Source organism: Lissotriton vulgaris, chromosome 3_2 (genome assembly GCF_964263255.1).
Source record: "Lissotriton vulgaris chromosome 3_2, aLisVul1.2, whole genome shotgun sequence".
In the NCBI taxonomy this organism is placed as follows: domain Eukaryota; kingdom Metazoa; phylum Chordata; class Amphibia; order Caudata; family Salamandridae; genus Lissotriton; species Lissotriton vulgaris.
The window spans coordinates 65635319-65662742 of NC_141690.1; the positions used below are offsets into that span (position 1 = coordinate 65635319).

General features: G+C 42.1%; 1 protein-coding gene across 1 annotated transcript in view; it reads right to left on the reverse strand.

Annotated features, from left to right (window-relative positions):
* The window catches only part of SLC34A2 (solute carrier family 34 member 2), a 128256-nt gene that overhangs the window by 92740 nt on the left and 8092 nt on the right, over positions 1-27424 (reverse strand). Inside the window, exons 3-6 of the mRNA XM_086964010.1 lie at positions 10556-10631; positions 10301-10462; positions 8451-8579; positions 5245-5388 (exon numbers count right to left, since the gene is read on the reverse strand). Of these exons, the coding sequence (XP_086820136.1) occupies positions 5245-5388; positions 8451-8579; positions 10301-10462; positions 10556-10631 (511 nt within the window). The remainder of the gene's footprint in view (positions 1-5244; positions 5389-8450; positions 8580-10300; positions 10463-10555; positions 10632-27424) is intronic.

The following is a 27424-nucleotide window of genomic DNA, read 5'->3' on the forward strand; positions in this document are numbered from 1 at the left end:
TGTGTGCCTTTGTGTCTTCTATTTGTTTGTTGGTCTATATATGTGTCTCTGCATTTGCTGGTCAGTGTGTGCACAGCTGCCTGGATTCCTGGATGTTAGTCTGTATGGATGCTTGCTGATCTGTGGTAAAGGTCTCAGTACATTTTTTGATTTGTGTGCATGGATGTTTGCATGAATACATATATGGGTAATTGATCTGGGTAATGTATCCACGTATGTGATGTGTCTTGTGGGCACATCTTGCACTTCAACCATGTCCATTGGTTTTGGCAATGCGTGTTTTCTATTTAAGAGTATAAAGGGGGTCTATAGAGGGCGGATGCTTTTTATTTAATATCTGTGAGGCAGCCATCATAGGACGATGACATATCATTTTGATGAGGACTCCACTAGGGGCGGACTGGGTACACAAAGCAGCAGTGGTAATCTTGTCAGACGTGCCCCGTGGGGAGGGGGAGTTGTGGTGGTTCAAGGATGAACAACTGCTGCTTTTGCTACTGGGGACCCATATTGCAGCATCGCGCCAATACTGACTCCCAGCGGTAAAAAACCATCCCCACCCTTCCAGCCTCCCAGGGGAATGCCTGACGCCCAGTGCGGCCAGTTCAGCCCTGGACTCCACCATAATGCATTACAGCATGCACTGTTTCTACTGTAGCAGCCACATCTTCGATCCTTCCTCAGCTGACCTCGTTCTTCCCCCAGTCCTTAACTTCCTGTGACGTCATGGCACTAGTCCACTGCACCCGTCAGACTGTTCACTACCACTTCGTCGACAGAACAAGTTAAGGGTGAGTAATATTTCTTTAAGGTCTATGAAGAACTTTCCAAATTCAAAATAATGATGTCTTTCCCAATTACGATGTGAGAATTATAATGTTGCTCTGCCCTTCTGTCTAAGACAGCTGTTCTATAAAAACAATGATAAGTACCAGCTTGTGTTCCAGTTTCACCAGCTGCACGTTTGGGCAAGCGCCATCAGCGGCTCTGCCTTAAAATTGAGCAACTTCTGCCATCAGCTGTAGGAGCGCGACGCACCCATTCAGTAATTCTTGAACGCCCACTGGTTTCTAGATAGAAAGCCCAGATTAGGAAGCAATCTATAAAGAACCACTGCAAAGCTCCTGCATGGTGCAATCAGTGTTCACTCAACACGTGAGGAGTGATTCTTAAAGCAATTCTAAAATCTACATTCATAGATTTACACCTCCATTTGAGCGTAGATGTAAAATACCTGGACTTCTCAAAGCTTGGCAGGTGTACTCCTAGAAAACTGTGACTATCACAGATCCCCCGGGATACTCCTGGAAAACCTTTGAGAATCCCAGTTCATAGGAATTTTCGCTTTGGTAATTATCCAGTGTATAGTTAAGTAAACAACAATGGCTTCAATGCAGGGATTGCACGCTGTAATTATTTTTCCCGGGCAAAGTATTTTTTTCTGTGGTAGCGCATCTGTCCTCGACTCCACCACTATTAGTGAGGTTTCCTTCCGTTGCCACCTTGGAACGGATATACACTATAAAACAGGTTAGGGTTTTTCATGGGGCGTGCTCCTCTGCCGGATAATTAGGGCCTCCTACACACTTCAAAGGCTGTTGGTTGTCAGCTGCCCCGGCTCACTCCATGCCAGGGATCCCACACGTTGACTCATTCCCAGTATTCATAGGTTTGGGTTTGGTCCTCAAGGGAGGGGTGTCCCACTCGTCTGCGATGGGAGGCTGGGCTGCCCTGCATTGCAGCAAACTCCCTTTATCCCCTAACAAGATTCTTGGGAACCAACAAGCACAGGAAGCACAAGGCTGCCAAACTTCCACCGCTGGAGGCACGAGTTGCTCACAATGTGGGTGTAGGACAAAAAGGGAAAAACAAGATAAACGTGTCTCTGTTAGTCAGAACATCAGCAGGATTTAGATGCTCAGTAGGCACAACTACTAAGACGAAAGTGCAACGCCTGCAGAATTTAATGTTGCTCAATACAGTATCAGGAGATGAATTGGGACGTTAACTGAACAGTTGCTGCTTGTTTGGGGAAGCCTTCTACTGTGCAAGATACAAATTAGGGCTTGTGGGTCTTATTTTGAAATCCCAGAAGAATCCCTCCTGCAGTCCACAATATATAATCTCAACTAAGCCATTGGGGAAGACAACTCTCTATAGTAAAGTACAGGAAAAAATTAAAACGTTTATTAAACTTTGAAATAAGTTAGAAAAAGATGTTGACTTAAAATTTTAATATATATATATATATATGTATCTATTTTTAAATATAGAACACAAGCAAATATTCTTGAGCACTATTAACTTAATTTTGAATTAAATATTTACTTAATTAAAATGCATTAACTTAAACTAACATTATGTTTTTAAAGATGTATCTTTAAAAATCCCAGCTAAAGTAAAATAATTATATTAATTATGTATTAAACATTATAATATGTTATGCACAGAATTACTTTAAATTAATGTAAAATTGAACATACATTTATTTTCAAGGTAATAAAAGTGTATTTAAATATTGTACCCTAAAAAATATTTATTTTTAATTATATTTACATTTGTAACATTGAATTCATTATATATATACATACACATATATATAGGTGAGTGTGTGTGTATGTATATATATATATATATATATGTATGTATATATATATATATATATATATATATATATATATTTATATATGCATATATGTGTGTATATACATATTACATATTATATATATCTATATCTATATAGATATATAGAGATATATAGAGATATATATAGATATTTATTTATTTATTTATTCGCTGAAAGAACCAAAGGTTGCATGGATGTAATAGCTAAGATTTAACTCGTACAAAACGATAGAAATTTAGAAGTTAAAACTAACTGAGCTAACTATAACTTACGCCCCCTCAAAGCACTGATTATGACCGCACATATTACATCACTCATGACATGGTCAGTGATATCACTGATGACATCTCAAATGACATCTCTGATGATATCATCTAGTGAGTGTAATTGTTTCCTTAACATTTCTGATTGTTAAACATATATACTAAGGTACCTCAAAAGTTAAATTAGTTTAGTTTGTGTACTATTTTAAAACATAGAAAATGTGAGTGTCTGTTTAACTATGTATCTCCATGTGTGAGTGGCTATGTGTGTGGCTGTGTCTCAGTGAATAAGTGGGTGTGTGAGTGAGTAGCTGTATGGGTGAGTAAGTGGCTATGTGAGTGCCAGTATGGGTTAGTAAACAGGTGTGCAAATGGTGTATGGATGAGTGAGTGGGTATGTGAGAGACTGTATAGATTAGTGAGTGGGTGTGTGAGTTTTTGTATGGGTGAGCGAGTGGCTGTGTCAGTGACTGTATGAATAAGTGAGTACCTGTATGGGTGAGTGGGTGTGTGAGTGGCTATAAATGGTCAATGAGAGGGTACATGAGTGACTGTATGGGTAAGTGAGCAGGTGCATGAATATTTTTCTGGGTAAGTGAGAGAGTGCATGAGTGGCTGTATGGGTGCATGAATGAGTGTAAGTGGCTGTATGGGTGAGTAAGTGTGGGAGTGGGTTTATGGGTGGGTAAGTGAGTGTGAGAGAGTCTCTATGGGATACTATGTGGTTGTCTCAGTCTGATTACTAGTGTTAGTATTTGTATGAGTAAGTGAGTGGGTGTGTGAGCATTTGTAAGGGTGAATTAGTAGTTGTATGAGTGGTTGTATGAGTGAGTGAGTGGGTGTGTGAGTGGCTCTATGCCTAAGTTAGGAGGTGCATGAGTATATGTATGAGTTTGAGAATGAGTATGTGAGTGGTTGTGTGGATGTGTGAGTGAATTTATCAGAGGTTGTATGGGGGTGTGAGGGTGTGTGCGAGTGGTTCTATGGATGATGTCTTCAGTGATATAATTTGAGATGTCATCTGTGATGTCATCCTATATTCTCACACAGTCCCAACCGACTAAACACTCCGGAACATAGCAGGAGCCGGCCTTCGGAGGTGGCAGTTGCCAGGGCCATTATTTGCTCCATGAGGGGGGTCCCCTCCTTCTGTTTTCACAGGTGGCCTTGGGGAGGTGGGTTCTGTGTGGCCCCCTCAATATTTTAAATAGGAGGTGGTGGTCCCCAGGGTCCAAAAGAGCCTAGGTGGGAGGCCCATGCCCCCTTCCTTTTTTATAGTTTTTCCATGCCCACATGTGACCCGAGACCTGGCTCACATGAGGGCTGAAACAAAAATAAGCACAGGAGACCCTGCGATTTTGAGGCAAAATTGCAAAAAAACAACCACACCTTGGGGGTCAAGGTATTCTTGTCCTTTCCCCTTTTCTATATTTTTAAAGTTTTGGCGGGACTCGGCTGAAGTTGAGCCTCAAGAAGGCTGCCAAAACTTCCTGGTTGAAGTGCTGGCAATCAATCAGATGTCAGCACGGGGATGGTCAGATCTGAGGAGGATCCACACTCCTAGATACACAGATTTGGATTTTGGTTAATATTTCTGAAACTACTGGATGGATTTACACTAAATCACAAAAAGGCCTCTTTCTGTACCCAGAGCTAGCTTTCCACCTAACTTGGTGTAATTCAGTCCAGTGGTTCACTCTGTAGTCATGTTCAAAATTCCTATTGGAATTAACATGTGGAAAGCGCGTTTTGGGCCCCATTATTTTTTCGGCCCCCACTTGACAGATCACCCCAAAACTTTCAAGACAGCAGCTGAAACGAACGTTCTATATTAATCCCCTGCCTTCATTATTTTCTATGGGATGGTGTTCCAGAACCAGTTGTTGACCATGTGTGGCAGTGGATTAACTACTGGATCTTTTTCAGTGTAGTAACTTTCTCTTGTAAATTAGCTTCCACCCACTGAATCCAGAAGGGCGGAGACACACAAATCTACACTTTTGAGTAACTTTGCACTCGTAAAAGGTGAATAACCAAAAATAGTAAAGTTACTGAAAAGTATAAGAGTAAAGTGGAACTTACTAACAGGTGTAGCTTAACTTTGTGAATGGCCCTGACAGAGGTTAAGTATCTGCACTAATATAAGGGAGCACTAAATATCTGTACATCTTTGAATATGAACTCATGCTTTAATAAATCTAAGTTAATACCATAAACCCATTATTTGTTAATTTTCAAAAAGACAGGTTTCAGCTTGAAAATAAAACGTTTTCATAAGCCACCAGTTAAATATTATGGGTGCCAAATTGGAAATTTCAAATCGTTGTTAAAAACTGCATCATAAACTTTACTTACATTTAGATGAGACCATGCTGACTATGATAGATGAAGAGGTGCTGGAGCTTTGTACCAAGACCGTGACCAGAACTCCGATCACCAGACCAGCAACTGGATTGGACAGCACAGAGTGATTCTTGAAAATGTCTCCCGCTGCTTTCCCTGTAGAGACGAATTGGAGTGTATTAAACATCAAATGAAATAATGGTTTATTTGTTGATAAGCGAATTCCCTTTGGTAAGTCCTAGTGTTACAAGATTCACAATTGACAATTACGTCCCAGGAACCTCATCCATACTAGAGTATAAAATTCAGATTAGGTTATCCTTTGTATGCCAGTTTCTATTTGTTTTTTCTTACCAATAGTGATTTTTTTATGTACGCTCTGTGGTTTTTAGCTTTATGATTAAGGAATGGTTTATCTTGCATATTAATTGTAATGTTTTAAAATAATGAAACAACACTTATTAAATCCTAAGAAACTGAGTTAAGTTGTGAAATAGAAGTACTTCATATTCATTTTCCATTGGTGTCTTTTGGCCAATGGAAAGTCTCATAGCAGAGGTGTTTTTTGAAAATGTAAATCATTTATCAAAGGAAAGTGTCATACATCATAAACAAGAAGTACTCAATTGGTTTCTGTTGCTAGAAACCATTTGTGAATTGTACAGCATAATCCACTGAGCGAATTAATTTTGACACTCTGTAGAACAATAGATTCTAATGCCTCGGCAAGAGAAACATAAAAAAAAGGATGCAGAAAATATATAAAAGGGTGTGCATTTTGATTTACGCTTAGATTTCTATGGTGAGTGTCACCAAAGGATACCGTTCCTATTAATCAGTCCCAAATCACTGCATAGCCTCTGAATAGCCCTTTGTACCTTCTCCCAACCCTGGATCAGATCCAATATTAATTACTATGAGCTACTTCCTAGTGTTTTTTATAAGCCTCATGGTAAAACACTGCTTGAAATTACTGATTTACTCCTCTAGGGGTGCAACCATGTTCTATATTGATCCAAACCTGCAATGACGGCCAGAGTACCCTAACTAAATCTTTGGGACTGGTTACTACCATCCCTGATAATTTAAATCCTTCAAGCTCTTGCCTAAGCATGGGTCAGACATATGAGTTTTGCCATTTTTACCCCACAAATCAATTACTGCCTGTGATAATGTCTGTTTCTCCTATTAAAATAGGACTGGTTATGGAACTAAAAGGCCCTGTTATTGCTTAAACATTAGGAGTGTGGTGTGGTAAACACCAACATTTTCCAGCCATTCCCTATTATTGGGGAAAAACAAGCAATAGATGCTAATAAACTTCACATCCAAGTACAAACAAATATTGAATGCCCACTCACAGCACTTGTAATCAGGCTCTTTGATCACATATACACACATTTGAGCAAAGGTGACAACATTTGAATATTTTTGACATTGGATCTGTCGGAATTCTTAGGGCAAATGTCCATGAGAAGCTGCCTCAAGAGCAACCCTAATAGAGAGATGAGTGGTGTCTTTTTATTGATGCTCAGTTTATAACAAAGGCCCTTAAGTAGAGTTTGCCAGACGGGTTCTCTTTCACAAACATGATAGATATGAGTTTTCCTTACAAAAAGGGCATTGTATCCTATGGCACTTTTAATATAGCAGACAGGATATCCATCATATTTGTCACTGAGTAACCTGTCCATTAAACACTAAATCAGGCCCCACATTTCCTGCTGTTCAAACAACTATAGGAAAAGAAGATATGTATTAATGTGGTTCAGCTCATGAGTGTAACCAACCTGCAAATTACTTGCAGTCCTCACTTTAGGTCCTCCTATGGGTCCTCCTGTTTAAGTCCATCTTGGGAAGCTCTCTAAAACATTTCTATCGTTTGCAATACAGTGAAGAGTAGCTCTGTTAAACAGCAGTTGATTTGGTTAAAGCTCCGAACTCTGATATTCTTTTTCTGATTCTGTCTGGACATCAGTAATGACAACATATGTAGTGAGAAGACAAATCATAGTTAATTTATTCTCATAAAAAAACTTCTGCTATAAGTGGGAAGCTACAGTAAGATTTTTCATATCAGATAGAATGATACCTGCTTAAAGAAATGTTGACTTTTTAATAAAGGCAACTTGTGGTCAGAGTATTCACAAATGTTAATCAGAAGTAGCTACAAGCTGCTACCACCTTTAGTTTAGGTCATGGGCTTCTTCATCTCTTCTGTAACCAAAGTATAGTTAGATGAAATTAAATAGTCAGCAATGAGGACTTTCTCTAACAGGAAATTTAGAATGTTATTAAAGATCGGACGGTGATTATTATATGCATTTTCCTGTATTTACTGCAACCTCCTCCTCAATACTAAGAAGTAGCAAAGGTGAAACAGGGCAACAGATCGATTTTGGTTAAGCATATAGCCTGCTTAATTGCTGATTCTAAATACATTATTCAACCACAGTACCCCACTGTTTTCATACAGTTTTATTTTCTTGCACATAATACATCGTGTTTCATGGCTGCTTTGAGCTGACGTGGTTCCCCTCAGATCTTATTTCTGCCATGGAGTGACGCTACATGAGAATCCATTTAAGTCATGTATACATACATAGGAGTACCACATACAAGCTTCAAGTGTGAGGTGGTAGTTTGGAAGGAAGAAAGTCATGAGTCTGTTACCTATTGAGAAGGTCTCCAGCAAATGCAAACACTTTTAATTTACAGAACAGGTCTCTACCGTGTGCCGGCTAGATGACAAAACATCCCTGTCAAGCATTTGACTAGTGCTGAGAAAGGTATCTTGAACACTTGCCTTTTGTGGATAACAAGTAAGATGGTGATGAATGAAAATGATCCAAATTCCTTTTCCATTCTAATAAGAAATGAGGTGACCTCTATGGTTGCATTTGTGGCCAGATCTGGTAGACACCAATGCTTCTCTTCCAGGCTGCTCTCATTTTTTCGCCCTAAGCCTTCATGAACTTACAGTATGCACTCCCCCTTTGTCCCAATGAGTGTCGCTGACACAAATCCTGGGAATGGGCCCAGTCCAACAGGCCAGAGACTGGATGTACATCTCCTTCCTGGCCACAAATTAAGGCGTTTCCTAGTCTATGCTGATGGAATCTAGATATGATTATACAAAAGAACATAAATATATAAAAAATAGTCAACATGCTTGATCTCCATAATTTTCTACATCACAAAGGTGAGGGAGTACATACCTCCAACCAACTGGAAGGCTGAGCTGAGGACATCCAAGGAGCAGACAAAGAGGTAGAGTAATCCAATCAAGATAAAAAACTTTGCTATTCCTCGTAAAACAGCCAATATTCTCCCTTTTGTGTCCAGTTCTGTAAAATGCACAAAAGTATTTACAATGTTTACAACATTATTATTGATTAAAATACACCAATCCAAATAGAGGATGGAGGTGAGTACAAATATATACATTTAATAATGGATGGATGATCATTTTTTATGGGAAAACATCCTAAAAAGGAGTAATATCAAAATGCATTGGGTAACAGGCTATATATAGAGCCTGTATGGAATTCCACAATTATATGCGGGAAACAATAACTTTGATTTACTCACATGACAACATTTTTTATAGATGACAACGTATACCAAATAAATAGCAAAGAAAAAAACTATTTTTTCCAAAGAATGGAAAACAGTCAGAAATTCGTTTCTGAGGTGCTACAAATTTACAATATGTGAGTGTTCACATACTCTTTTGCAGGTGTTCACGCAACAAATTAATGTTACCACACTCTCTCATGGATGTTAGCAAACCAAACCCTGATTTCCAAGTCCCCATCCATTGACTGGGGATTTCTCTTCATAATTCCATGCAGCCGGCAATCAGTATGCGATTAAAACAGAAACTGGCTTCATCCATAGGGCACAGTGTCTTTTCACATTTGCTCCCCGACTATGGCTGTGGTGCTGTCGATGGGGACAGCCTACAATAGAGAGTGACTACTTATCAAAGAGAGTTTCAGCCTCGGAGGGCTCCAGTAGAAGCTAAATTGCAGGGGATGAGCTAAGGAGTTGACAGAAAATTGAAATACCCCCCACTTTGAACCAAGCCTCAAATAGCTCTGGGTAATTGGGTGAAGCAAGCACAACTGGCAGCCGTTCTGAAGATTTCCCCTTCTGAGGGAATTCTGAAATTCTTGAATTTCCTTCCTTCTTGCCATCCATTTTTCAGTCTTTAGTCCTCCCCCATTCTTCTTCCTGCATTTTCCCATCTTACTTTTATTTCTTCTTCCCATCCTTTCTGCACTCTTAGCCGGACATCTTCCTGCCTGGTCTTTTCCATCCATTCAGCTTTCTTTGAATCCATCCTGCCTTCTATTTGTCCTTCTTTTTTTTTCAATCCTTCTTTTTTCATCCATCATTCATCCTTCCTCTTGCTAGCCTTCCACCCATCCATCGATCCTCCGATCATCCATCCTTCGTTCCTTCCATCATCATAATTATGTATTTTATCTTGATTCAGCCATCTATCTATTCATCCTGCTCCCCTTTCATCCTTCAATAATTCTTTCCATTCAACCTTCACCCCGCTCTCCATACATCTATGTGTGCATCCATCTCTTCATCCATCCATTCGCTCTCCATCCTTCCCTCTATCCTACATTCTCTCCACATCATCTCAACCCCTTCCTTCCACTGAGATTCTATTTATTTATTTATGAGCTTCTTGCAGACCAGTATCCGATTAAAATCAAATAAGCCATAAGCAACTTAAATGTTTCACAGAGCTACCAGGTGACAACCACCCCCTGCCCAAGCTGTGATAGTGGGGGATTAATGACACCCCTGGGGATGAGTGTTACCTATGTAACCACAAAATGTTCAATGCATGATTGCAGCAGCACCAGTGCCACCGAATTCTCCTACTATAGTTCTTACACCATTGACTTGCTGTCCAAAAATAAGTCCACTCTAGAGGACATTCATAAGTAGAAAGGCCCAGTGAATTTTACGTCATTCCAACACAAACAAAATCGAAACAAACATCACATGCACAGAAGACTAACAGATTAGGTAACTGGCATAGTACCTGACCACTTGGGGCCTGAGCTTTGCAGTTCCGGCATGTCCCATGGGTCTACGGCGACTTCCTCTTTCGAGTCGACCTCCCCTGATGCATTATTAACCAGGGAAAGCGTGGAATATGCTGGTGGCAGAACCATGTCAAGCTCAGGTGGAAACTTGAAGCTTGCTGTAGGGATAAACAGTTAAACAGTTATTAGCATTGGCCATACAGAAAGCACATCCAGATGTTCTCAGGTGATTCGCATGCCATGATACTTACCATAGGGATTTGCAATGCCATTGGTGGATTTTGTTTTCGAGTTGGAGATTTCCAGCTCTGGGAGAGGTGCCATTTTCTGTCAGGAAGAAAACAGACCAAGACGGTCAAAACCATGTGAAATGTAATCATATCCCAGCAGTGCAAAGAACAGAGCCAATTGACCAATGGCAACACAGGTCACTGTTATTTTCATTAAAAAATGTACCTAGAAAATATCATATATAGAGAAAATCATTTTATAATCTGGCTGTAATGTAATGCAATGTTTCTTTAAAGCATATTTTAAAAGTATGTCAACAGCACACGCTATGCCTGCAGTGCGTGCTGCCTTTGTGCATGCTCTCGAGTGCTATGTATGTCTTTGAAACCGCTCTTGTGTTATTATTACAGAGCGCACGTGTTTTCCTTTGAAATGTCTCCCACATGCGCTATGTGTGTAGTTAGTTAATTTCCCGACACTTACAGTTATGGCTGATTCAGGGTCACCTATAACCATCCTAAGAGATTCCACATTTTATGAGCGGTGGGGTTAAAATTGTTGCTTGATACCTACTGATGTTAATCCTAAAGCTTTTGGTTAACAATACATCAATATGTTAGGACATTTTAATGCCAAAGTGACATGTCTTGGAAGAAAAACAGAAATTACGGTTTATGTTGCTGTAAAAGGTAAGGATATTGTTGGCTGGCAAAACTAAGCTAAAATTGGCTTCGTTTAGTGTCAGGCTCTCCCAATTCCGTGATTATAGGAGAAGCACCTATTTCTTTGATTGGTATATCTCATGAGTCTATTGGTGACATTTTGGCTGATTTTGGGCCTTTGTTTTTCAACCAAGTTGGGACAGTCAAATGGTTTGAACATATGAGTAAGTTAATTCCTGGTGCCTAACCTGTAATTCATAAAGTTCGCCAGGTCCCTTTCAGCCAGAGACGAACCTAGGAATACCCTTGACTCTTTGATGTAGCAGGCATCATTCAAGCCATAGATTCGTCAAAATGGGTGGCGCCAATTCTCGTAGTGCGCAAAAGGAATAATAAAATTAGGTTCTGTGCTGACTTGCATACACTTAATAAGAACATAATTCTGGATTGTCACCCGCAACCCAAGATTCAAGAATTGTTAGCCAGTCTTGGGGGTGCATGGTGGTTTTCCACCACTGACCCCAGATCAGCCTATCACCAAATTACCCTAGCTTCCGAGTCACAAGAACTTACAACTTTTGTGAAACTCTATGCGGTGTACAAGTACTTGAGGTTGTCCTTTGGCCTGGCATCTGCCGCCTGTGTTTTCCAGAAGCTCATGAATAGCTTACTTGGGGACATTTCTGTAGTGCAGGCATACTAGGATGACATTTTGGTTTATGGCAAAGATTTGTATGACCATAACAAAAATTGGAGGAAAGTTTTCACTATCTTGCTGGAGAGAGGCATGACTATAAGATTGAAAAAATGCTAATTCGCAGCAAATGAATTGGAATATTTGGGTCACATGATCACTAGTCATGCCATGAGTCCTAAGATGTCACTTATCAAAGCCATTAGTGACGCTAAAGTCCCAGTGGATAAAGATGCTCTGCTATTAATTCTGGGTTTAGCAGAATATTATGCCCATTTCGTATCTGGGTATGCTCATTTTGTGGAACCACTGAGATTGTTGCTCAGAAAAGAACATAGCTTTGCTTGGTCAAATAACCAGAGTAAAGCCTTTGAGAAAGTCAAGGAGTTAAATATTACTGCACCAGCTCTTAGTGCTTTTTGTGTAAACCGCAACTCCATCAATGCGGTTGATGCCAGTGCCAAGGGTTTAGGTACGATTCTCAGTCATAAAGCCTCCTATGGAGACAAAACTATCACCTGTGCATCCAGGTCCCTGAGATTTTATAAGCAACAGTACAGCACCATCGAGAAGGAAGCCTTAGCATGCGTGTGGGCTGTCCACAAAACATACATATGGGGCACAAAATCTGAGTTACTTACAGGTCACAAACCTTTGGTGCGTGTTTTCTCAAATTGTTTGCACTCTAGCAAGTCCTCTAGGCTTACCAGACTTGTCATCGAAGCTCCAGGAATACAATTTTGTTATTAGTCACATTTCTTGTGGCAAGAATTTTCGTGCTGACTGTTTGTCTCCTATGGCTCTTGAGTGTGATGAAGATGACCCCATTGATGAAGTTGAATATGTTGCGCTTACTGACGCCCTTTCTGATTTCCAGGCTGTTGTGTGTGAATGTGATTGGTCCAAAGGACAAGGTTGTTGAGTACATTCTGCATAGTTGGCCTGATGTTAGGAATTTGGTGGGGGAGTTGAAGACCTTTGCACAAATTTCTGATGAACTGTTAGTCGAAAATGGCATCGTTCCGAGGGGGGACAAATGTATTCCTCCCTCTGATTTACAGAAAGTCATATTTTTTCAAGCACACGCATGGCACCTGAACAGTACTGAAATATGCATGAAAACCAAACAGCACTAATGGTGGCCTGCCCTTGACAGTCAAGTCAAGGCCATGGTTGATAAATGTCCTGAATGTCTACTGTCTGATAAGCATTGGAGAAATCTACATGTCCCACTTCATTCCAGTCCTTTTCCCGAGGCAGCTTGGGAGAAATTGGGTTTGGATTTTTCAGGCCCAATTTACACATTGATTATTACTCGAAGCGGGTGTATTATGAGTTTGTAGGTTCACCTGATGCTGACTCAGTCATTACATAGATATTTTGTAGAAAATGTTTTACTTTGGAAGGAGCTCCCCAGGTTGTGGTTTCTGACAATGGGACCTATTTCAGGTCAGATTATATGTGCAAGTTTTTGGTGAGCATGGATGTGAAGCAACTTAACGTTGCTTTATATTCCCCATCTTCCAATGGTCTTGTTGAGCGCGCCAACAGGATCATCAAAGAAGGTGTGCAAATGGTTTTAGCATCAGGGCTGGATGTAGAATCTTTTGTGGATCAAACGCTGTGGGGTTACAACATGTCTCCACACTGTACGACAGGGGTCATCCCTTTTTCATTGTTCAGGTTTAAGATGGTTCACACATCTTTGTGTCCCTCGTGGTTGTGTGACAAGATACATGTTGAGGATGTGGTTTTGCCATCCAGGGATGAAGTGGCTTCTAAAGTGTATTTGCAGCAGTCTGGTATGAAGATGAGGTGAGATAAAAGTCATTCTGTAGCCATTGTGGATGTGGTGCATGGTGACCGAGTAATGTTCAAGAGTCCTATCAGAACCCAAAAAGGAGATCCCCAGTTTTTAGTGCCTGTTCAGGTGGATAGAGTCAGCAAGGGGGCTGTTCTCTTTCTAGGGAAAGGTTGGTGGAATAAGTGTCAATTGGTCAAGCTGACCTCAGAACAAGTTGGTATTATGACAAAAAGGAGAGATAGAGTAATGAGTGCTGATTGGGCATAATGGCTCCAACCCTCTGTTCAAATCCCAACTGAAGGCATGATTGCTTGAATGCTAACCGAGGAAGCTCAAGTGCAAGTGAATGTCTCGTCAGTGAGTGTCCAGGTATGGGTTCAGTCAGTTCCCGTGTCAGGAAAATGTCAAAGCGGGTTGATGATTTTTTGCTAATCTTGAGCACTCATATAAGTGTTGTTTTAGGAAGTTATTCATCTTTTGTTTCGGTTCACAGTGCAGACCAGACAGCAATGATAGCACTGGATGCGGAGAAGTCCTTCGACAGGGTCTCCTGGCCATTCCTTAACCTATGCATGGAAAGATTTGGCCTAGGCACAAAGTATCGGGGCATGGTTATGGCACTGTATAACAGACCGAGAGCAAAGGTTGTTGTGAACGGTGGCACATCAGAGCCATTAACTCTGGAAAGAGGTACAAGGCAGGACTGCCCCCTATCTCCAGGCCTCTTCCTACTAGACCTAGAGCCGCTACTAATAATGATAAGGGTGAACCCAGAGATAGCGGGAGTCCAAATCAAAAGCAAGACAGTGAAACTGGCGGCGTATGCAGACGATGTGCTAATCACGACGAAGGACCCAACCACATCCATAGCGGCACTGATGAATTCCATAGAAGAATACGCAAAAGCATCAGGCTACAAACTAAACAGGGACAAATCAGAGTGTAAATCAATGAACGTGCACACAACAAGAGCGGTACTAGGTAACTGGGCCTACTCTTCGGTAGAGACCTCAAAACAACTTTGGAACATAACAAGGGAGCTACCCTAAGGAAAATAAAGGAAAAACTAGACCTATGGTCCCCCAAATACATCAGCTGGTGGGGTAGAGTGGAGACGATTAAGATGATGGTAACACCAGCTATCAACTACACGCTCAGCATGCTGCCCCTAACAATGACAGAAGACTTCCACAAAAAGCTTGACAAACTGTTAAACAAGTTCATATGGAAAGACAAGAAGCCTAGAATCAGCCTAAGGAAACTGAGGCTCAACAAAGAACTCGGAGGACTGAATATTATGAACTTTAAAAACTTCCAGTCTGCCTGCCTAGCTAAACAAGGAATGTTCTGGATTACCAACACGCAGGAATATATACCAGCGTGGCTAACAATCGAAAGGAACATCCTGGGGGGCTCAACCCAATAGCAATGCTCACAGCGAACAAACACCCCGCCAGACATGACCCCATCATCAAGCACACCAAAACAGCCCTGAGAAGAGAAGCAAATTGGACAACGGATCAGAGGAACCAACAGGGAATCAATCTGGCTTAACACAAAAGTCCAATACAAAGGGAAAGTGATGTGCAACGAGGCCTGGGCATCACCACCCCAGCGCAATTGGAAAAAAACGTCTCCCCAATCACGTTCCAGAACCTCAAAAACTCGCACAACCTATCAGACATAGAACTATACAGGTTCCTCAAAATAAGAACAGCCATCACCAAGGCAAACCTAAACAAAGGAACGCCCACCATCATACAGTACATGAGCAACCTCAACAAGGCTGGACACCAGACAGCGCAGATCTACAAACTCCTGAGTCCCAAAACATCTACACTGAATGCAAAAACAACAAACTCATGGGAGACATTGTACACGAGACATCTCAGTGAGGAAGAAAAGGGTAGGCTATGGAAGTCAGCTACAACAAATAAAGTCATGCCACAACTCGCACAGACAAAATACTGGCTCTTACACAAAGCCTTCTGGACTCCTGCCAAACTTGAAAAAGCAGGTATAAGAGACAGCGACATATGCTGGCACTGCCAAAGGGAGACAGGAAGCCTACAGCACCTCATCTTCGAGTGCCCCAAGGTCAGGACGTACTGGACAAGAGTGAGCAACCTGATCAACACTGTCGTAGGGAGAAGCATACAACCAGGCTTCGTAGGGCTAGCCACCGCATTCATGACTTAGGAAGCAAGTAAGAGAGAGACCTAGTAGACATCCTACTCACAGCAGCAGTTAAAACCATATTAGCAAATTGGAAAGACACAACCAAAGCAACATTCAAGAGTTGGATAAACTGGGTCACCTTCCTCAGAGGGGCAGACAACATCACGGGGAACTTCTCGCCCAGCCACAACGCTAAGAACGAGATGTGGGCGGCCCTAGATGCACTCGGGGAAAACATATAACTAGAGAAATACCAAGAACTCCCTGCTGTAAATACCCCCCTGCATTACTACTGTACTGAATTGGAAAATCTTCAAAATAAAAACTTTTTGAAATAACAAAAAGGGGGAAGATGGTGTAAGTTAATGCAATGTTTCTTTGATGCATCTTTTAAAAGTATGTCAGCAGCCTACGCTACGCCTGCAGCCCGTGCTGCATTTTGTGCATGCACTCTGGATATCATTGTAGAGCGCTATGTTTGTCTTTGAAACTGCACTCGTTTTTATTACAGAGCACATGTGTTTTCCTTTGAAGTGTCTCCCGCGTGCGCTTTGTGTGTAGCTAGTTCGTTTCCCGTTACTGTACTCAGTAAGCTGTAGGGAACTGAGCTGACTGGACATGAAGGGTCATAGGTCTGTGGGTTGAAAATAAAGAATCTCTTGGAATTAGCAGTGCTGCCACCAAGCTTTTCATTACACTGGTTCACTAGAAGCTGGGAGCAAGAAGAGTAACAGAACACTCACTAGTATGTAAAAAATGTGACTAAAGCCCAAACATCTAGAACTCTTTTAAGAAGTTCAATTTTAGACCAATCACTTTAGGGAAGTAATGCTTCCCAATAAAAGCTTCTTCCATATCCAGCACATTAATAAAAGTTCCCTGCATAAAAATCTAGATATTTATTTAAATGGAAAGTGCTAAATGTCTCAGGTCCCTCAGCTCAGCTTGCTGCCCCAGTAGAGGTAATTCAGTTCCATGATGGTCAGGCTCTATTCACAAGTTCCCCACACATCTTTGAGCTCTATTCTTCACGGGTTCCCCAAAACTTCACCAGCAATGTCGTGCATCATGCATGAACTCCTCACATACTTTTGTGATCTTTTAATGATCTTCATTCAATTTCACACACAATGTTCGGCTCTATTCATGATTTTGGCTACTTGCTATTTCCCTCCACCCTTATGGGCCCTACTTATGAACTCCCTACAATGAGCTTCACCATTAGTCACTGCAGTGTTCTTTAAATCAATTCCCTACCAAGGGCTGAACTTTATCCATGATCTTCCCCCACACAGTTTTGCCTTTTATAATGGATTTTCCCACACTCTGTAGTGCTCTATTATATATTTTCAACACCGTCAGTGCTACATTCCTTTCATTATTTCCCACATAACCCCACAGTTTGTGCACAGTTTAGAAATGTTTATATTATTGTAAAAATCAGGTTTGTTTGTTGTTCGCCCACATATCATCTTACCTATCGTGCACAGGAGGAAGTCAGGAGTCCAAGAGTACATTGTGTTATAATAAATGAATCGTGGTACTGGTCCAGGCTGACCTGTGCCTGCTGGAAGAAGTGTCACTGTCTTCTACCTGGCATGTCCATGCTGTTGTGAACTTGGGAGCTGTGGCTAACTTGATGGACAGGTAGGTATGCCTATTACCTGAGATGAGCTTGCAGGATGTTGAATCAACCAATCTTCAACAAACAACCTTTTCCAGAATGTTCTCAGAGCACCATTCTTCCCTGACCTCATAATCACCCACCAGACACTGGCAGGCACAACATACTTTCCTTCCTCTTAATATGAGAGAAATAAAAGGATCATACCATCGTCAAGGATAAAACCAAAAATACTTTTTAAAAAACAGATGATTAGCTATTGTTTAGATATACACCCTTAGGTAATCGCGTTTCTATACTTCTTTTCTTACTCTCTCCTTCGCCCATGCTGCACCCGCCATACTTTCCCTCCTCCTAACCACGTATTACCCGCTCTCATTCACCTCTAAAAAACATCTGCTAGTTATATCACCCCATAATGACCGCCTGTATACTTCCTTACTCATCATATTCGTAAGGTTCAAAGGACATTCCTAGCTGCTATACCCCCACTATATCACGTGTTTCACCTCATGACAAAAGTATTGCATCCACTCTATCGACTTAACATCTACATTCATGGTAAATAAAGCTAAGCAGATGTGCAGATAAAAAAATAATTATATACTTATCATGGTGACACCGTCGTTGGCGATTTTGCTGAAGCTAATTTTTTTTAGGTGGATAGTGACAACCTCCTAGATTACAAAGGCTAGGTGCAGCACTCTTACTAACTGCTGTGTACTGTGAAAACACCTTCAAACATGCTAATGTTACATAGAACATTCTGAGAAACAACTGTACTTCCAGAATCCTTTACCTTTCTCCTTAACCTCAACACATTAAACCTTACCTGTTCTCCCCTGACAGACACCTGTGCACCATGCCATTGCTACTCGAATTCCAGACTGAACTCAAACCCTCGCCATGTGACTACCCTTCCAATGACTTCTTTCATCACACACTTCCTGCATGTGTCCTGTCCTTCTATACCAAGCATGCCACAACTTCTGAAGGATCACGTGTCCATCTTCCATACATACCTTGTTTGGGCATATTGCCAGTTCAAAGCATTTCTTCCAAGCACCTTTACAACATGGTGTTGATGGCACCAAAAGCTGCCCACCTTCACACCGCTTTGCCTTTAATCTTGATCTGTGGCTTCTCATTGTTTTTAGGTAAATTAAAGTCAGTTGTTGCTGCATGTTGGACTCACACAGCTCTTACTGCAGGTAGGTGTGTGGTTTTAAGTGGTCGGCTGGATTTGTATTGTGGATCTCAGGTGTCTTTGTGTCTTAGCTGAGCGGGTTGTGGTCGATACCATAGAGGCTGGCGTGGGCAGGTGTGTCCGTACTGGGTGTCTGGGCTGTGTATTAGGTGAAAAGACCAGGATGATAACAGCATGAATGCAGCCAGCAACTCTATGTCCCCCCTGTACTACAAAGTGCCCCTGCAGTTAGCACGCTCAGCTTGGCCGGCTGGCCTATTGCATCTGGTGTGATCTTACCTCATTTTCTACAAGACGCACTAAAATGCTTAAAAGACGTCCACTAGGTCTTGGGCGCAAATTTACTTTAAACTCGTTTAAAGAACCGAGCACATGGTTAATACTTCTATATGGAAACCTGAGTGTGCGCCGTCGGCATCTCTGTCCAAGCACCCTGCAGGCTCGTTTGTTGTGTTACAAAAATCGCAAGGAGCACGACGTGCACTCGGAAAGCTCATCTCAAACAAAACTAAAACAATCAAACAACTAAAAAGCAAAGGGCTGCACTGATTGGATTTTTCGAAGCAACACCTTGCTGGGCTTTAGCAAACACAGCTTTGGCAACAGAACAATGGGGGGGCTACATCAAACCTCCCAGCCCATGCAATTCTAACGAGGCAACACGTGATTCTTTAAAGTGACCATCAATCACGCGATGAAGAGATTATCTCTAAATCATTTCCTTGGAAGAAAATCTGTGAAGTAAACACACATTTACTGGGAAAGGGTTTCCCAAATCAAACGGAGTTTACCCAACTAGATCTTGTTTCCATCCGAACCGTTAAATGCCCTTTGTATGCAGAGGGCACGTGACCATGGGGTGGTGCCCGTAAAAAGCAAACAGGACAATTCTCTAGGCGAAGCGGATTTCCTCTTTGTTCTCGTCCATATTACATATGATCGGGCGCGCACGGAGAATTGAAGGCTGTGTTTATGTTATAGCTGAACATTGGCACCTCTCCTACGGATTTCAAGTCAGGCAAGCTGGCACCTCTCCTATAGATTTCCAGTCAGCCAAGCTTAATAAAAAAGGGCTGTGGTTCTTTATTCCCGCCCTCAATCACTGCAACGATGCCAGTGAAGTTTCCCACAGCCGACAACAACCGACAGCATTTACAGTTTGACCAAAGGCGCCTTTTCAGACTCTGACCTCAACTCAAGTGTTCCCACGTCCGTGACGGACATTACACTCCCGTTGGCATTACATATCTGACCCTTTGGCCCACTCTTACTCCCTCAACAGCCTTCTATTTACCCCTAAGGTACTAGCGGAAGAACAAGGGGTGGAAATCACAGGATGCAAACAGTTCCCTTCTGCTCCCTCCATAAACACAGACCCCAGGGTCTCCAAGGGTGGTTCTACGCATACGAAAGGACAAGCTAAGGACAGAGCACCTGCTACCCCCGGGTACCTGAAGTACAGAAGGTTCCTGTAAACCGATATTCATTGAGCTACATGTGTTTCACAACTGGCAAACTGCTCAATCGCATCCAATGTAGGATCTAGTCGTCTAATTCCTGGTCTAACGGGGACAGAAAATAGTCCCAGGCACCAAAATAGAAGTGGCCCCCATCAGTGAAGTAGTTATAAAAGTGGCCTGTGTTTGCGTTTAAATTGGCAAAGACACGCTGTATAAGTGTTTTGCAAGGTATGAAAGACTGCTTGGATCTGAGCCTACTGTAGGCAATATTTGTTGTAATATCTGGGGAAATAAACTGTAGAAACCAGCCCAGCAGCCAATAAAACAGGACCGCAAGCAGCCCAAAAACGACCGACACACCGACCCGTCAGACCTGCGAATCGGGCACTGCCTGACTGTATTGTGTGCCTGTCAGAGTTAGCTCCCATGACACCAAAAGCTTCAGGTGGTTTCATCCATGTGTGATTTATCAAGCCCATGTTTTTGTGTTGCCTTCTGAGACTTGTAGCCTGAATATCCCATTATGAAACCAGGACTACAATTACCACAATGCAGGCATGTTGGAGGTTTTTGCTTGGCTGGGGTCAACAACTACAGGGGACACCCATACTACGAGGAGCATTTTCCTAATTAAAAAAAGTATTTTCTGCAGGTTAAGAGTAAACAAGGCAGATCCGCGTTTTGACAGCATCTCTTGGTATTAGCAGTGTTAGCAGTCCTAAAAAATAAACAATGCAATTTAGGGTAAAAATCTATACATTAGTTATGCTGTACGATCCGAGGCCCTGAAAAATTGCAAGGCCTGGTGAATAATGTTCCCAGTGATTTTCCACTCTTGACAGTGCTGCCACGAGGCAAAGAAAAAATATGGACAGGATGACCTACACAAACATGGGCCTCAAAAACGTTTTACTGGGCAGCTATTCCTGTGCTTGCACCAGGACAGGCCAAGCTATGATTCCATACAACGTTATAGGTAATTCCTATTTCTTCTTTGTGACTGTTCTTCCCAAGGAGGGGGACCCCACCTCCTGTACAGGATCTGCTGTTTGTTTTTCCTTTTTTCTTTCCTTAGCCAATCTATTAAAGTGTCTAAATGAGGCCGTTCAGTCTCCTCCTCCTGAACATAACCAAGAACAGTTGCAATTGTGACGAGGAATAGTAGGCCCTGGTGTGGCAGAAATTACCAGTAAGTAATCTATGTGTTATCCCATAGTCCCTTTCCCTCATGCCAGTCATTACTAATAAAGTATACCAAGAAAGAGAAGCTTTCAGGTGATCCACAGTGCCCATTCGTTTCTAGCCTATGAAATGAACAGCATCCCTTAGCAGTTTACAGACAAATACACATCCACAAGAAGTAAAGTTTCCATATCTAGTATCTGCAAGCAGTAAAGATGGACAAAGATGTCAAAAGATGCACAATTTGCAGTTCTGGAAATTTGCGAAAGCCTGAAAATGGGATCTTTGACCCATGAGAACATTCTCCATGTTAGGATACGACTGGTTATCTGTAGGGAAGGAGACCTTCGTCAAAGGATATACTAAAGCTTAAATGGATCTCATCCAGTGGTTGAGGACTTTTATGGAAGGCTTCTGCCCCTGATGCCCTAAAGGTGATGAACAGTTACCAAATGTTCTAGAGAATCTGGATCTCTCATCAAAGGTTAGGATTGCCCTAGATAAATACAGAAGTTTCAGGATCACAGTTCCAGTGAAGGGGATCTCTTGTGGTTTGAGAAAGGACGATGGGATTTGAAATGCTGATACCAGGATTAGGATTAGTGCGTATGGGTTGGATCATCAAGAAAGGATGCCTACAGTTCTCCAAGACTCACATTCTTGTTGTTAAAGCAACATCTATGGAGTTCTTTTCAAAATTAAAAATCTCATTCAAGCCCAAAGGCTCCAATGAGCACACCCTGAGTACCCGGGGGAAGAATTTATGGAAGGCCAGTTGCGTAATTGCACGTTTATAATGGTGAAACGTCTTGAGACTAGTACTTCCTCTGATCCCCATGTTGTAAGTGAGCAAACAAGGATTACATATCTGTGAAGCACCGAGGATTAGTAATGTGCAAATCATGGTTCAAATGGTTTTGTGACTCAGAGCCACTGTTTGAAGTGCATGAGCCTAATTTACATGTCACACTTTTTTGCATTATCCAAGGTACTTCGGATGCACAGAAGTATAACCTTGTGTCCTTCTTATAACTCCAAATCTTTCCTTCGAAGCCACGTGGGGAATTACCCTTTATGTGTCTTATGAGTAGAAACCTTTTTGAACTCCAAACCTGAGTTTGCAACATTAATCTATTTGGGCATTTCCATGGTTCAAACACCTTCACAAGGCCAAAGAGTGGCTGTGTGTATCTAGAAGTCATCTGGTATCCAATGCTGCACCTCTCATATATTCTCACTCATGGTTTGAGAGTACCAGCTAAGCAACTCCCCATTGAACAAAGCCAATATATATATATATATTCATGTTTACAAAGTGTGACATTAGAGATTTTAACCTATCGATATTATTTAAAAAGGAACTTTGATTTATAGATACGGCTCCTATTCGTCTGGTATGATATATGATATCGAGTCTTTAATAGTGTACTACCATAGTAATGTAGCAAAAATACTGATAACCAAAACATCAACCAAGTAAGTATTTAAATGTAAATATAGGTTTACTATACTTAACACTGCATATAAGCACCTTAACAATATAGGTATCTTCACGTGGAGTTAAGTACACTAAATCTATGCATACCTATATATACTTACCCTCTTCACATTTTAGTCATTGTTTTTTGCCGCAATATCATGGTAGAATATAGTAAAAAAGTAATATTCTGACATTCAGTTGCTTAGCTGTTGGTTTGCAGACTTATCAGGTAAAAATGTGTCATTTGAGTTTCTGTATTGACTACTATAAAGAAAACTAGGTAATGGCTAACACACAATTAGTGAACAAAAGTTTTACAACAACTTAGGTGCTCTCCACATCAAGCTTGACTAGCAGTTAAATCAGACGTTAAGGCAAATTATGCTGAAATACACTACAAAGTTAATCCTTTGTGCCAGAATCACATCAGTTTCACACCACCACACTGTCTTATCTACAATGAAGAATTCTTGCCTTTTAATACCGAAGTATGTAAAAAAAAAAGCCCCAAACTGGTCCTAGGATGCTTGTTTCCAGTCCAAGGAGGACCTGGCCTGGCAGTTCGGGCTGACCTCTTCCCATTGGGGGGCAGGGTCAAGAATGATGTGCATATGGCTGGGTCCAAACTGGAATGGCATGGTGAGCAAAAAAACTATGGGTTTAGGCCCAGATCTCTGTACTGGGGTGAATGTATGACATTGTTCTGCATTCTGTCCATCAATTGTTCTTTTTGCATGTGTCACCCCGAGTGGGACGGTTATGCTTACACGTGGGTCCTGTGCTCCCCATGCCAGTGGAGTCAAGCTATCCTGGCTGATGAGGGCTGAAAGCCCGAAACCGGTTCTAGGATGCTTGTTTCCAGTCCAGGGAAGACCTGGCCTGGCAGTTCGGGCTGGACTGTTCCCATTTGGGCGTAAGGTCAAGACTGATTTGCATATGGCTGGGTCCAAAGTGGACTGGCATGGTGAGCAAAAAAACGATGGATTTAGGCCCCGATATCTGAACTGGGGTGAATGTACGACATTGTTCTGCATTCTGTCCATCATTTGTTCTTTTTGCATGTGTCACCCCGAGTGGGACGGTTATGCTCACACGTGGGTCCTCAGCTCTCCACGCCACTGGAGTCAAGCTATCCTGGCGGATGAGGGCTGAAAGCCCTAAACCGGTTCTAGGATGCTTGTTTCCAGTCCAGGGAAGACCTGGCCTGGCAATTCGGGCTGGACTGTTCCCATTGGGGTGTAAGGTCAAGACTGGTTTGCATATGGCTGGGTCCAAACTGGAATGGCATGGTGAGCAAAAAAACAATGGATTTAGGCCAGATCTCTGTACTGGTGTGAATGTATGACATTGTTCTGCATTCTGTCCATCAATTGTTCTTTTTGCATGTGTCACCCCGAGTGGGACGGTTATGCTCACACGTGGGTCCTGTGCTCCCCGTGCTAGTGGAGTCAAGCTATCCTGGCTGATGAGGGCTGAAAGCCCGAAACCGGTTCTAGGATGCTTGTTTCCAGTCCAGGGAAGACCTGGCCTGGCAGTTCGGGCTGGACTGTTCTCATTGGGGTGTAAGGTCAAGACTGATTTGCATATGGCTGGGTCCACACTGGAATGGCATGGTGAGCAAAAAAACGATGGATTTTAGGCCCCGATCTCTGAACTGGGGTGAATGTACGACATTGTTCTGCATTCTGTCCATCATTTGTTCTTTTTGCATGTGTCACCCCGAGTGGGACGGTTATGCTCACACGTGGGTCCTCAGCTCTCCACGCCAGTGGAGTCAAGCTATCCTGGCGGATGAGGGCTGAAAGCCCTAAACCGGTTCTAGGATGCTTGTTTCCAGTCCAGGGAAGACCTGGCCAGGCAATTCGGGCTGGACTGTTCCCATTGGGGTGTAAGGTCAAGACTGGTTTGCATATGGCTGTGTCCAAATTGGAATGGCATGGTGACCAAAAAAACAATGGATTTAGGCCAGATCTCTGTACTGGTGTGAATGTATGACATTGTTCTGCATTCTGTCCATCAATTGTTCTTTTTGTATGTGTCACTCCGAGTGGGACGGTTATGCTCACACGTGGGTCCTGTGCTCCCCGTGCTAGTGGAGTCAAGCTATCCTGGCTGATGAGGAATGAACCGGTTCTAGGATGCTTGTTTCCAGTCCCGGTAGGACCTGGCCTCGCAGCTCCGTCTGGACTGTTCCAATTGGTGGCAGGGTCAAGACTGATTTGCATATGGCTGGGTCCAAACTGGAATGGCATTGTGAGCAAAAAAAGATGGGTGGAGGCCCAGATCTCTGTACTGGGGTGAATGTATGACATTGTTCTGCATTCTGTTCATGATTTGTTCTTTTTGCATTTTAATCCGAAGAACAGGCTCATTTATAACAGTAGAGATTGTTGCATTTTCAAGTGAAGGATGTATTCTGGAAAGCTAGAGCAGCTGAACATTAGGTGGGCAATGGACTGGGATTATGTGGTTGGGGGACTAGATAATTTAGTAGTAATCACCATTAAAACAAAGGAGTATTCTTCCTCAGCACAGTGCTACGTGTATGAACATGAACCCTACCAGGAGACTACCAAGTCTGATGGGCCTAACATATAACAAAAAAAAACCTCGATAACACTTGTGTGTCACAAATTATTATGCCTTCACAGCAGTGGTAAGAGTAGCAGAGAAAACTCTCAAGGAATGGTCGAGTGTGCCGGATATAGGAATCTATGTTAAAACCATACAGAAAGGTAAAAATGTTGATCTCCCTGTATAGAATTCAACTGGAATACACCCGACTGCAGCAGGAAGCCAAAAGATCCTGTGGTGGAAATTAACTTAATACAATTTATGTCGATGCGAGCTCTAAATGGAAAATTGGAACCTACTGAAAATCATCTTTAATGCAAATATCTTAGCAAGATTTGGTTAATGGCCATAGAATTTTTTTGAATGTGCGCTAAAAGTCAGTGACCCCTAAACAACCGAACACATGTTAAATAGCCTCAGAAAAAGGCATGGTAGGGATGGGTTTTAAGCAAAACATAAACCGCGCTGACCACACATCTAATGATGGCAGTGCCAACAGGTTAATAGCTGCTCTTGAGGAGTATCTCAAAAGGTAATGGAGAATGACAACTTATCAACCACAGAAAGCCTGGCCGATCCTTCAAACTCACACAAGGTTATGGTTAAGGTTATTAAGGATCACCAAGAAATAGATGAATTGAGACTTTCAGGATCTCCCCACTTCTGATCACTCATTCTAGTTACTGTCTAACACAGCCTGCTCAGAGATCAACCTGAAACTGCAACACATTCCTTCAAGTCGCAAGGCCCCTCACTAATGTGTAGAGTGCCAGCGTTTACAGTGCATATTACTGCTTCACTAGTGTGTCCCACGCACACAACTTCTAGGCCACCTAGCTAGGATAGATGATTGAATCCCAGAACAGTGGTGGGCAGCGGTGGGGCAAGGGGAGCCTGTAAAAATGGAGAACCATTTCTATTAACTAAAAAGGGGGATCAGTGTACTCAGGACCATTAGAACAAACCCCAAAGGAGTCAATGGACACAAATGTATGACGTTTTTATAGAAATATACTGCACTGCACTGCGCGAAGATTAAAATACAGTGCAGAACCGTGTCTACTAAAAATGTGTCTGCTGTTGATTTTATCCCTTGTTACAGCTGCCAGTGTGAAAACAGGCTGCCACGAGGCACACACAACCTCGAACCATGGCGCAGAGGTGATTGTGCGCTGTCCAGTTTAGGATTTGTACTGAAAGCATAGCCTTCCCGTACAAATTCATATGCATAATCAACAGCAAAAGGTCTAGATGTCTTTGTTGTGTGCTGTGTGCCGGTCTCTGGGTGAATAAAAGCATCCCCTTATTTTTGCTTGTTCCCACTAGTTGTTAGTTTCTGACTCAAAGTCTAGTCTGGCTACCTCACTAAACCTATGGGTGTTCTTAGAAATACCCACTGGACACAAAGCATTGTGAAGTGGATTTGGCACTGTGAAAAAGTAGTCTTTCCAGCACAAAACACCTTTTCCTCTGGAAAGTAAATCTCTTTTGCCGCATTACGACACTTTGCGTTGCTTTATATCACTTTGCATCACACTAGGGCTGGCGCAAAACATTAGTGAGGTTGGGCCAGCGTGTTCTCCGTCCTTGGTGCCACGCTGTAGAATATCATTACACGACACCCTACATCACGAACCCATTCACCCTATAATCAGGGAAGGGCTGAAGACATGGCCTTCGGACCTAACTCTATAATAGCCACCATCTATACCCTCAGCTTCCGCTTACCCTTTCACCTTTTATTCCCACACAACCATTTGTGAAAGGAAAATGCATAAATAAATAAATACATAAAATGATTACTGGTCTCATTCTAAATAGACGCCCATATTCCAGGATGATTTATGGGTGCATATTAGTTTGCGGGGACAGGAGTTGAAGTGGGTATATGCAGGGGCTGAAGTGGGTATATGCAGAAGTTGAAGTGGGTATGTGCAGGGGTTGAAGTGGGTATATTCAGGGGTTGAAGTGGGATATGCAGGGGTTGAATGGGATATGCAGGGGTTGAAGTGGGTATGTGCAGG